Source organism: Macaca fascicularis, chromosome 9 (genome assembly GCF_037993035.2).
Source record: "Macaca fascicularis isolate 582-1 chromosome 9, T2T-MFA8v1.1".
Classification (NCBI taxonomy): Eukaryota; Metazoa; Chordata; class Mammalia; order Primates; family Cercopithecidae; genus Macaca; species Macaca fascicularis.
Genome location: NC_088383.1, coordinates 129,884,922 through 129,897,727, shown reverse-complemented (window position 1 = coordinate 129,897,727; position 12,806 = coordinate 129,884,922). Strand labels below are relative to the sequence as shown.

Sequence of the window (12,806 nt, the reverse complement as noted above, 5' to 3'; positions counted from 1 at the left end):
ACTATAATCAAGATATCTTGTTTTTCAATATTTTTAAAATAAAGACAATGCTTTGAAAAAGGATCAACAGTGATATATAATTAATGAATAAATTTCCATCATAATTTGTAGTAGTCTATAAGCCTGAAAATAACTCTACTTTCCAAAAGATGTGAAAATCACTTTGATCTTTACACAGTATATAATTTCACAAAAACATTATTTCCATTCTCCAAGATAAGACTGACTTGACCACTGAGATTTAGTAACCTCTGTCACTTTATAATGGAAGTTCTTACAGCCAACAAGTCAAGGGGGTATAATAATAAAGGCACGCAAGGTTGAACATGCACTGAAAAAACATTCCAGAAGATAATATCTACTTGGCTCATGGACATGATCAAGCAATACAAAATTTTACTCTCTTTGATGTATACAGGAGGCGCACTGTTTTAACATCAAGAGATTAATCTTGGGCTTATACTTTTTGATGTCTTTATTACAACCATGTTTTAAACTTCCTCAAGGCAAGGAGTATCATTAACTCTATGCCTTGGCTGGTATTTGCCACATCAAGCTTTATAAAATAATTTTGAAGAAAAAGATAACATTATTGTGAGACAGAAACTTACCTGGTTCCTCATTTGAAGTGGTGAAAATGTTATTATAAGATCTTCGAACACGTAAAGTTATACAACCATTTTCATGTAGACAAAATAAACCATCACGTTGAAAGCAGGGTATCACCTTTAAATAGACGATTTATTTATTTTTTAAAACACAATAGATTAATAAAGTATATACTGTGAAACTCAAACTCATATTTAGGTAATATGGGTGAAAGAAAAAAAAAAGAAACAAAAATAGACAAATCTCCAAACTTTAAAACTAAATGTACATTTAAAATATCCATTTATAATCCTAAAATAATTTGTCTTTATCCATGTAACTTAAATAGTTCAAAAAATATCTCAGGATCAGTCACAATTTCTAGGATAAATCAAACCAATCAAAAGTACAGAAAAAAACTCAATCTAAAATCAATCTAAAATAGTGTTGTTAGTCTTTCAATAAATCGAAAAAAGAAAGTGGAGAACTGAAGACAAGACTTATGCGAGATTATGGCCTTCTTTTAATATAACACTCTTAATAATTTTGGGTAATATAATTTATGAATTGTAGATACCTGTAAAAACGGAACTCCTGTGCGTTCTATTGCAATCACACCCACTGTCTGATTCACCTCAAGGTCAAGGATTAAAATCTCTCGAGGATAGAGCAACAACATGTGATTCCTTTTTGAAGGCAGGTATGCCAACTGAAGGCAATCATTGAGAGTTATGAATTCAGCACTGAAAAAAGTAAACATTTTACTTGGGTCAAAGACTTCATTTATAGGAGAGCTAATAAAAGATTTAATTTTGTACTTTACACATAAAAATTGACAATAAAAATGCACGACTCTTGCCTGAAATGACCAACATGGGTTGGCATCCAAAACTTAGACCTCTACTATGTACCAAAATCCAAGCAATAATAATATTGTATAGGATGGGTAGAAATGTCAGTGTTTCTAAGTTTTTGAAATATTAAGTAAAGTAGTATAATATTATTAAGTCTATACAAGACATTGTAAATGATGATATAATAATAGCTGGCATGGATAAGATAGTTTTATTTTACTTTTACTTTGTCATTAAAAGTACTAGACAAACTGTTAAAATCAAGACTCAGGATGAAAACATCAACATTTAGGGTAATTAGGGCCCCTGGACCAGGAGTTACTGGACTATCTGTATGGCTTTGGGTAAGTAACTTCCCCTTGGCTGCCTTCATTCACTTTTAAGGTATCTTAAATCTTTTTTGAGACAAAGTTTCACTTATATTACAGCATTTTCTTGTGTGTAAATAAAACAGGTCAAACTACAAGGATTTTAAGAGACTGTTAGGGTCTGAAAAATCGTTTTAATAATTTGTGATTGATTTGTGATTGCCACATACATTTAATCACCTTTTCTATATCAAATATATTTCAATATGAATAGACATACAATTATGTACTATTTTCATTTTACATACTAATTTTATTAAAAGGCTTTGAAATTTAAAATAAAGTTAGTTTACAAGACTAGAAAGAGGCATTTTTATTGCATTAAAATCCTGACTGCCATGTCCTAGTTAGGTGAGCTTGAGTAACTGTATTTAAATTGGTGTGGGACTCAGTTTTCCTTATTTGTAAAATGAGAATATTACTACTGCCAGAATTGTAGTAAGAGTACATGAATTAATAGATGTGAAAGCACCCAGAGCAGTTCTACTTGAAGAAATAATGTATTTCCCCAATAATTCATATCAGAGAAAACTTAAGAAATATAAAACTAACTTATAAAACTATTCAGACTGCCAAATAATTTCTTGTTTATGAGAGGGAATACCTAAAAATAGAAAATTCTCTTAAGATACTTAAGAAGTAATCTTAAGTCATTTTGGCACAGGGTGAGAGATAAATTAACTGGTGAGCTTAACCAGCCTATGGTTTAATATATAAAAGTAATACTTACACACGTGCAAAATGTATTTGTAGAGCTATTTGTACCACATATTTTTCAAGTAGTTACTTACCAAGCCTAGAGAGAGTAATCTTGGCATACTAAAAATAAAGGCTATCTGAAAATGAATGCCAAAACAAACAAAAAAGCCTGCCAAAGCAATAATATACAGATTATAGCTACAGGAAAAAGAAAGAAACCTATTTCGAATACATCAAATTACTTAAAATAAACTTTTATTCAGTTGTAATTTCTTAAGCAATAACAGCCGACATCTTCTAAATAAATTACTAAGTATCAATGGCATTATATGTTTACTTACATTATCGGATCTATTGATCTTTAAAACAACCCTACGAAATACTTTAAAGCGTTACATTAGAGACTGGGAGAGAGAAATTTGAGTAAGATTAAGGTAGTTTCTCAAAGTCACATAGCTACAGCTTCCCCCGGAGCCTTGACTCTTACCCAGGATGGGAGACATCCTTACCTGCATAAGAAAAACACTCCAATTTTACTGCTTAATGAGAATGCACAGCACTTAAGTCAGGAAAATATATTTAAAATGAGTATCCAGCTTTTGTGCCCAAATTTTTAATGCATTCAATGACCCAAACTTCAGGATCATCACGATTTTCACAAGTAAAAATCAGAATTCAAAAATTTTAATCTATAAAAGTTAGTGGGGAAGTTGAGCACAGTTAGTGGAAACAAAGCCAATGTTAAATGCTGAATCTCCTCTTAGGGCAGGGAACAAAATAAATATGTTTTTCCTCTAATAAATTCAAAATTAGAAATGAGAAAAAGTGAGATTAAAAAAAAATCAGTCTTTGTACATCTCCAAAGATGATGCTTTCATATAGGATAAGTAGATGAATGTTGTTATTTTACACTTGTAACTTACCTAGGTTTCTCTTGAGTGATTAAAATTTTTACTTTATTTAGAGCTTTCTTGGCACCTGTGGCTGTGGCCAGCTTGTTGTGAGCTGGGCTAGAGTGTGGGCTGGATATGTAAACTTTTTTCCCAGGGCCTGAGGGAGGCTTGGATGGGGAGAAGTCTGAGATGAAAACAATGCCCTCGCTGGTGAGCACTATATTGAGAAAAGCAAAACTCTGATTAAAGTTTAATCAAGTTTAGCATACAGTTTTATTCCAAGACAATTTTGAGAGCAATATAATGATAATTTTAATAATATATAACTGGCAATGTTACGCAGTCATAACATAATGGGAATGTTCTCCAAGTTGAAGAGAAACAGGTGATCCATTACAATTCATCAGAGGCCTCCAAGCTTGGCATTCTAAATTATTCTTATATTAAAAAGATAACATAAGGTTATTGGCAGAAAGAACAAGTGTTTGTTCTTGTAAATAAATTCAGTGCATGGACTTTCATTAAAAATCTTTCCTTATTATTCCAAGCACTTTGGGAGGCAGAGGAGATCATGAAGTCAGGAGTTAGAGACCAGCCTGATCAACACGGTGAAACCCCATTTCTACTAAAAATACAAAAATTAGCCAAGTGTGGTGGCACACACCTGTAATCCCAGCAACTCAGGAAAGTGAGGCAGGAGAATCGCTTGAACTGGGAGGTGGAGGTTGCAGTGAGCTGAGATAGCACCACTGCACTCCAGACCAGGTGACAAAGCGAGACTCCATCTCAAAAAAAACCAAAAAACAAAGAACAAAAAAAAACTTTACATATCCCATAACTTAAAAAAAAAAAAGCCATACTTAAGATGCTCTGCATATCACAATTAGCTAAGTTCAAATATTTGATTTGATGATACCAAATTTTTATCCTGAGCTACTCAGTCTAAATATATTTCCTTTTTCTTCTCAAGCATCAGATCAAACCTTGAGATGATTAAAGAATATTATTTTCCCTTAATATTTAGAAAAAAAAGTAGTGGACCCACAGTGACTTACTAAGTGTACATGAAACAAAAATAGTCAAGGAAGGAGCACTATATTTAGCAATACAAATTATGCCTTTTTATGACTGAAAAAATGATCTCCCTCAACAAGGGACTAATACTGGAAGATATGAGCAGAAAAACCTTACTACCCTGGGTCCCGGCCCTTAGCAAGGCTTCTCTAAGCACAGGGAACAAGGGCGCATTCAAGAGTTATGACAGCCCTAGCAGCACATTCGATCTGAGTAAACCAAAGGTGTTAGGTCAGCTGACACTCTGAAACACACAATGCTTTCATCAACCAAACTGCAGAGATGTAAAGAGCTGATGCAATCAAGTTAGATGAAAGTCTTGCTGCCTTTTCAGGTTCCAGAACTCATCCTTCAAGGTCCCCTTTGCCTCCCTTTCTTTGTGATGCCTTCCTTCCCTGACTCTGCCAACTGGGCCAGCCCTCCTAGGTGTTTCCCCAGCACTGCACCTAAGTGAGTAAACTGGTGACCGAGTGAGTGTATGTATGCACACGTTCATAAACATTTATATACGTAAAAGCCTAAACACGCTGTAGCATATTTATACAGCCACATTTCCCATGTTGTTATAATTTCGACTTGTCTGCCTTTCTTTTCCTCCTTTAACACATGCAGACACCACATGCCCCTCAATGAAAGTTGATGGGTAAAACAATTTTGAGTCATTCAAATCCAGGAAAAACATTCCTTACCATAGCTAATTTCCTTACCTCCTTCACATTTCTGATCATTATCAAAGTGAAGCCTACTTTGACCACTTTATCTCATACAACTTGCATGCCCTCATCTCCCATTCTTCTGCATCCCCTTTATCCTGTCTTTATATCACCTGTCACCTCTTACTACACTAGAATTTATTAATTCATTGTGTTCATAGTTTATGATATGACTTCTTCTCACTAGAATGCAAACTCTGTGAAGGCTCCTGCCTTCCGGGTTCCAAGACATCTTGGTTCCCAGAAGAGTAGTAATAGCGCAAGAAATATCTGTGGGATGATTAAATATTTTCTAAACAATTTAGCCTTAAAAATATCTAAAGCAAATCTCATTTTTAGACCATTAGCTCAGGAAAACATTAAAAGCATATTAGCAAAAACTACCTCTGCAAGAAAAAATTTGCTTAGGCTTATTTCTTCTTTACATGCATCTGTTTATGGCACTCAAAATGAATGGCATGAATTAGTACAACTTTTTAAAAAGCAAGAACTTAACTTGGCCACAGACTGAATGAAACCCTTGATTCAAGTTATTTAAATGTTCTTAGAAAAACTAATTAAGTCTGGAGTGTCAAAGTAACTCTCTGTCCCTGGCTAGTTTAATACCATTTACAAATTCAACACAGAGAAGGTGTAGCTTGCTGATTTAAATTTTTAATTATCACATTTGCAAATGATTGAGTATATGTATTAGGAGCTGCAGATATATGGACTAGACACGCTTCTCCACTTCGCTCAGTCATTTTAACATTATAGATGTATAATGTGTGTGTCTATATCTCATGTACATAGCATTACTATATTATAAATATCTCAACTCGTTTTCCACAAACAACTGTTACTCACAAGTTAAATGTGAGGGATCAAAAGGGTCAAAAGAAAAAGAAAGAATGTTATCTGCGTAGCTCTTCTTCCATAGTTTGGTGCCAGTGTCTGCATTCCAGAGCACAATGTAATTTGGTGGGTGGATAGCAAGCAGTAAATCACGGGAAGCATCTTGATTCCACAACCACTGAACATCTGGAAAGACCAGATAAAGAAAGGCAAAATTCAGAAACCACACTCTCCAAAATCCTTGGCTAACTTGTCCTTGATGTTTAGTTTTTAAAATATAATCCTTAAAAACTTAACTACCGGCCCCAAATGTGACGTGTGTGTGTGTGTGTGTGTGTGTCAAGATTCCAGGAAAAAAACAACTTATTTTATATAAAAATAAGTTGTCTGGTTAAAATCTCAAGGTCAAAATTTTGAAGTAATCTGAAATATTACTTCAAAGAAAATAAAAGGCAATTTGCCCTAATCATTACTTAAAACTATAAAATCAATATGAAACTCTCCTAGCCACAACCAAGATGTCAGACTTTCCTAATGTTTCTGTGGAATTACTTAATGGAACTTTACAGTTTTTCATGGTTTTTCAAAAAATAAACAGAATATGTAAAGATCCAGTTCAGTACCTAGTACACAGTTAAGTATTTAATAAATATTTTTAAAATAGTCATTTAAAAAATTCATTCAGTCAACAGAGCCACTAGAGGACTTGAGTCTAAAGAATACTGTACTGGTTTTAGGTCAGTAACATGAAATAAGCAAACAAGCAATCTATATGAAAATGAGAATAAAATTTTGTTCATCTCTGTTAATGAACAAATTACTTAATGTAGAGTAAGCACTGATGGCTAGTTCCTAACAGCAGTGGCCAACTTGCCTTATACTGTAGCTTAGATTATAAGATTGTAACACTTAATTTTTCTTATCATGCTTGACTGAGGCTGATATTGAAATTAATGAGTTTTACCAAAGCACAAATCAGTTGAGATTTGAAGAAATATGCCTAGAAGTTTATTATAATAAGGAAAGAAAGCCAGATTTAGATCAGTAGAATAGGCAAAACACAATCAAGAGCTAACTTGGAATTGATAAAATTAAATCAATGGGGGAAAACTCCCAAAACCAAAAAACCACTCCAAGAGTAAGTATATCAATATGCCCACTTGGCTGAGCAGACTTTCCTCACCCTGGATGGGCTTGGCATGCTCTTGGATCTCACACTGAGCTACTCCTGCTGCTACATCCCAGACGATGATCTTCCCATTGACATCAGCAGAAGCTAAGCGCAAGCAATATGGTGAGCCAATGTTATGGTGATAGTTTTCCCTGGCCCATTTAACCTAGTATCAAGAAGAAATCAAATCAAGTAAATACTTGCACTGGATGAAACGGAACATAATTTTCACAAAACATCAACCAGAACCCATACTACATTTATATTATATAAATATTTAGCAAGAATAAACAGAAAACTGGTTTTCATTTTGAAGGCAGCATTTTTATTACTTTGGTATATATTTTTAACTGCAGTTAAAAAATTGTTTTTTAACACATCACAATGCTCCTGCTTTAAAATATGAAAAATGATTCACAGCCTTAATATTTTGGGAAACTTAGGTTAAAACCCCAGGATACCTTGGAAATCAGTTTTCCTAAAATCTAATTTATGACAAAATACCTAAAATCATATTTAGCAGAATGTTTTTTCTGTATTCTAGTCTCCTAACTAAAAGGGGACAACTTAGAAACACAAAAACCTTGCAGAGGGAAAGTTAGGAGAAGGCAAACGTAAACAAAAAACTCTAGCTGTCTCCCTCTTTCACAAAACATTAAGTTCTCCTCTAAAAAATATATGTATATGCTTCATGTCTCTAGCAACAATATTAAGAAAAGAATTTTTAAAATAAAGAAACACAAGAACTCCAGGGCAAATCTGATTAAATTCTTGAACAATGAATACTGACAGAGTAAGGGATAAATTTCATAGTCCTCACTAGGAGTCAGGCGTTCCCTGGTCACTACCACCCCTCTCTTCTCAGTATCCTGTTTATTTACTTCAAAGAATTAACTACACAATTTGTACTTATTTTATTTACATTTTATTTATATTCTTTTTGCCTGTTCATGAGTCCATCAACTGTCAGTTCCATAGGGCAGACCATGTAGTCTCTGTTCGCATTTCTATTCTCAGACTTAGTACAGTGTCCAAAGCTCCGCTTAATAAGTAGATTTAAATAGCACAAATCTATAAATATATACAAATGTATATATCTATACATGTGTATAGAGATAAATACACTCATATATAATGCTAAGGTAGGAAAGTAAGCCAACCAGTTGCAGTAGTATTCATGAAAAAGATGGAAACAGAGTTTTCTGAAAATGAGTGTGAAGGTTTTCCTGGAATAGATCTTTTGCTCAGGCAAAAATTTTTAAATGAAGTGTGTATGTGTATATATGCATATGTATGTGTGTATGCATATTTGTATGTGTATATGTTTGAATATGTATCAGTTCGTAGGTACAGAATGTGTATGAATAGAATATGTATAGTGTATATATGTGTATACAGTCAATTCTAGTTATTTATAGATTCTGTATTTGTCCATTTACCTACTCACTCAAATTTGCAACCTCAAAATCAATACTTGCAGTGCTTTTGTGGACAAGTGCAGAATGGTGAAAAAATGTCACCCAACATACATGTGCGTTCCCAGTTAAAGTCAAACAAGAATTCTTTCTTTAGCTTTTACAATTGCAAAACAAGTGTTCATGTCATGATTTATTTAGTACCACATTTTTCACATTTTTGTTCTTTTTGCTGGTGATTTAACTATTTAAATAGGTCCCCAGGCATAGTGCTTCTACTGTTTCTAAGTATGAGAAGTTGTGATGTGTCTTACAAAAAATACATATATATGTGATAAGCTTTGCTCAGGCATGTGTTGTTGGCTATGAGTTCAATGTTAATGGATCAATCGACATATTAAATAATACGTCTTTAAATGGAAACACATATAAAGCAAGGTTATGCATTGATCAGTTGATGAAAATGTTGTGACCAGAGCCTCACAAGAACCTAACCCCTAGGAGCAAACAAAGTTTCAGTATTCACTAATTCGGTGTACGCAACAACTTCACAGAATATAGCTATCATGAATAACAAGAATTGACTGTCTCTATGTGTATATATATATTTGTATATGTGTATATATTTGTATATGTATATGTTGAATCCCATTTAGGTAAACTCCAAGCCATGTATATATAAACATATTTTTTAAATAATCAAACTAATGAAAACCAAGGTTAAGGAAATCTTGAAGGTAATCGGAGGAAAAAAGAAATAATGCTGAGAAACAAAGACAAAAATTTTTCATCAGAAACTATGTAAGCTGGAAGATAGTGGAGTGATTTTGTTGTTTTTCTTTTTTTTGAGACAGAGTCTCACTCTGTTGCCCAGGCTGGAGTGCAGTGGCACCATCTCAGCTCACTGCAACCTCCACCTTCCAGGTTCAAGCTGTTCTCCTGCCTCAGCCTCCCAAGTAGCTGGGACTACAGGTGTGCACCACCACACCTAGCTAATTTTTGTATTTTTAGTAGAGATGAAGTTTTGCCTTGTTGGCCAGGCTAGTCTCAAACTCCTGACCCCAGTGATCCATCCACCTCGGCCTCCCAAAGTGCTAGGATTACAGGTGTGAGCCACTGTGCCTGGCCAATGGAGTGATATTTGTAAAGTATTACTAGAAAAAAAAATTGTAAGCCCAGAATTCTATATCCTTTGAAAATTATCTTCCAAAAACAAAGGTGAAATACTTTCTCAGAGAAATAAAAGCTAAGAAAATCAACCGGTATTAAACAGGCACTTCAAGAACTTACAGTAAATTCTTCAGTAGATGGGAATATAATACCAGACTGAAACTTGGACCTACATAAAGAAATAAAAGCTCCAGAAATGCCAAGGGGCAGTGTAGGGGAAAGGAAACAGAGAGGGAAAGAGAAAGTAAATATATTTTTCCCAAAACACCCTATACTTTACATCAGACTTGATGAAAGACTGAATGCTTTCCCCCTAAGCTCAGGAACACGACAAGAGTACCCTCTCACTCCTCCCATTCATTGTAGTAGAGGTCCTAGCCAATGCAACATGGCAAGAAAAGAAATAGAAGACACACAGATTATCAAAGAAAACATTAAACTGCAGTCACTTGCAGTGACATATCTACTTAAATAAATTCACCCAAAATTACTATTAAATAGATCTAAGTGAAGTTAGCTAAATTACAGAATATAGGTCAATAAACAAAAATTAATTGTATTTTTCCCTACTTCACATCATATATAAAAATTAACTCAAAATGGATTAAAAGCTAAAGCTCTAAAATTCTAAGAAAAAACCAAAGGTATATATATCTTCTTGATATTGGAGAAAGCAATGGTTTCCTGGATATGACACAAAAAGTACAAGTAACAACAATACAAAATAATAAATTGGACTACATCAAAATGAAAAAGTTTTGTTCTTCATAAGACACCACCAAGAAAGTAAAAAGATAACCCACAAATTGAGAGAAAATATTTGCAAATCATGTATCAATCAAGGTCCAAAAATATGACATGAAAAATTCTAGAAATAAACAATTCATAAATTATGCACTTTTCTGAATAGCATGATGAAATCTCCCACTGTCCTGTTCCATCTTGCCTCAATCATATATCATCCCTTTGTCCAGAACATCCATGCTTTATCCAGCACTTGCCCTTAGCAGCCACACTGATTATCAGATCAACTGTTGTGATATCTCAGTGCTACATTCAAATAACCCTTATTTTACTTTATAATGCCCCCAAAGTGCAAGAGTAGTAATGCTGATGTATTGTTATAACTGTTCTCCTTTATTATTATTAGTTATTGTTGTTAATCTCTTATGCCTAATTTATAAACTTGATCATAGGTAAGTATGTATGAGACAAAATGGTACATACAGGGTTCGGTTTATAAACTTTATCATAAGTAAGTATGTATGAGAAAAAACACTATATATATATATATATATATAGGGTTTGGTACTATCTAGGGTTTCAGGCATCCACTGGGGTCTTGGAACATTTCCCTTCTGGATAAGGGAGGACTACTGTATACAAAGAAACCTTACAACTCAATTATAAAAAGATAAATAATATAATTTTAAAATGGGCAAAGGACCTGCATAGACATTTCTCCAAAGAAGATATACAAATGGCCAATAAGCACATGAAAAGATACTCCACACCTTTAGCCATCAGGGAAATGCAAACCAAAGCCACAATGAGAATCAATTCATACCCATTAGGATGGTTATAATCAAAAGAACAGAGAATAGCAAGTGTTGGTGAGGATTTGGATAAATTGGACTCCTCATACATTACTAATGGGAATGCTAATTTGGAAAACAGTCCAGCAGTTCCTCAAAAAGTTAAACAGAGTTACCATATGAGTCAGTAATTCTACCCCTAGAAATATACTCAAGGGAAATGAAAACACAAGTTCACACAAAACTTGCACATGAATGTGCAAAGCAGCATTATTCGTAACAGGCAAAAAGTACAAAATATCCAAACGTCCATCAATAAAATAAATGTGATACGTCCTTACAGTGGAATATTATTCATCAGTAACAAGGAACAGAGTATTGATATATGCTACAACACAGATGAACCATGAAAACATTATGCTAAGTGAAAGAAGTCAGGCACGAAAGACCACAAACTATATGATTCAATTTATATAAAATGTCCAGAATGGGCCAGTCTACAGACACAGAAAGGAGATCAGTGGTTGCCAAAGGATGAGGGAAATGGGGGAAATGGAATATGACTGCTAGTGGATACACGGTTTCTTTTTGAGGTAATAAAGTTCATTGTAATTGTGGCTGCATAACTGTGAATATACTAAAAATCATAGAATTGTAAATTTTAAATGAGCAAATTTTATGGTATGAGTATCTCAATAAAGCTATTATTTGAAAAAGAAAAAGACTCCAAATCTCTATCTCTAATCCTGACCTCTCTCCTAAAGCTCGGATCACTATAATGCAATAGATTACAGGCACCTCAGACTTTGCTGTTGAAAACTAAAATTCACTGATGTCACAGATGCTTACCGCTGATAACTGGAAACACTGTCATTCAATTACACCAAAAGAAACCTTGGAGTCACTCTATTCTCTTACTCTCCTTTATACTGATCACTATAAAGGCTATCAGGTTTACCTCTTAGGCAGCTCTAATATATGACTTCTCCATGCCCCAGCTTTATTTTAGGCCCTTAGAATTTCCCGCCAAAATTACTGCAAAAGTCTCCTAAATGATCTTACTGCCTCCAGTCTTGCATTTCTCCAGCAGATCCTCCACTGCTGCCAGAGTTTTTCTAAGATACAAATGTGATCACATCAATCTCCTACTTAAAAATCTAAACTCCTGCTGGGTGCAGTAGCTCATGCCTGTAATCCTAGCACTTTGGGAGACCAAGGCAGGTGGATCACGAGGTCAGGAGATCGAGACCATCCTGGCTAACATGGTGAAACCACATCTCTACTAAAAATACAAAAAATTAGTTGGGTGCGGTGGCGGGCACCTGTAGTCCCAGCTACTCAGGAGGCTGAGGCAGGAGAATGGCGTGAACCCGGGAGGTGGAGCTTGCAGTGAGCTGAGATGGTGCCACTGCACTCCAGCCTGGGCAACAGAGCAAGACTCCTCACAAAAAAAAAAGAAAAAAAAATCCAAACTCCTTCATAATCTTTTAAA

At 34.4% G+C, this 12,806-nt stretch overlaps 1 protein-coding gene across 3 annotated transcripts in view; it reads right to left on the bottom strand.

The window, feature by feature from the left end:
* The window catches only part of WDR11 (WD repeat domain 11), a 55,746-nt gene that overhangs the window by 41,063 nt on the left and 1,877 nt on the right, over nt 1-12,806 (bottom strand). For all 3 annotated transcript variants that reach the window (XM_074000815.1, XM_005566592.4, XM_074000816.1), the window contains exons 3-7: nt 7,207-7,360; nt 6,036-6,209; nt 3,433-3,619; nt 1,166-1,331; nt 612-726 (exon numbers count right to left, since the gene is read on the bottom strand). In XM_074000815.1, the coding sequence (XP_073856916.1) occupies nt 612-726; nt 1,166-1,267 (217 nt within the window). In that variant the 5' untranslated portion in view covers nt 1,268-1,331; nt 3,433-3,619; nt 6,036-6,209; nt 7,207-7,360. The remainder of the gene's footprint in view (nt 1-611; nt 727-1,165; nt 1,332-3,432; nt 3,620-6,035; nt 6,210-7,206; nt 7,361-12,806) is intronic.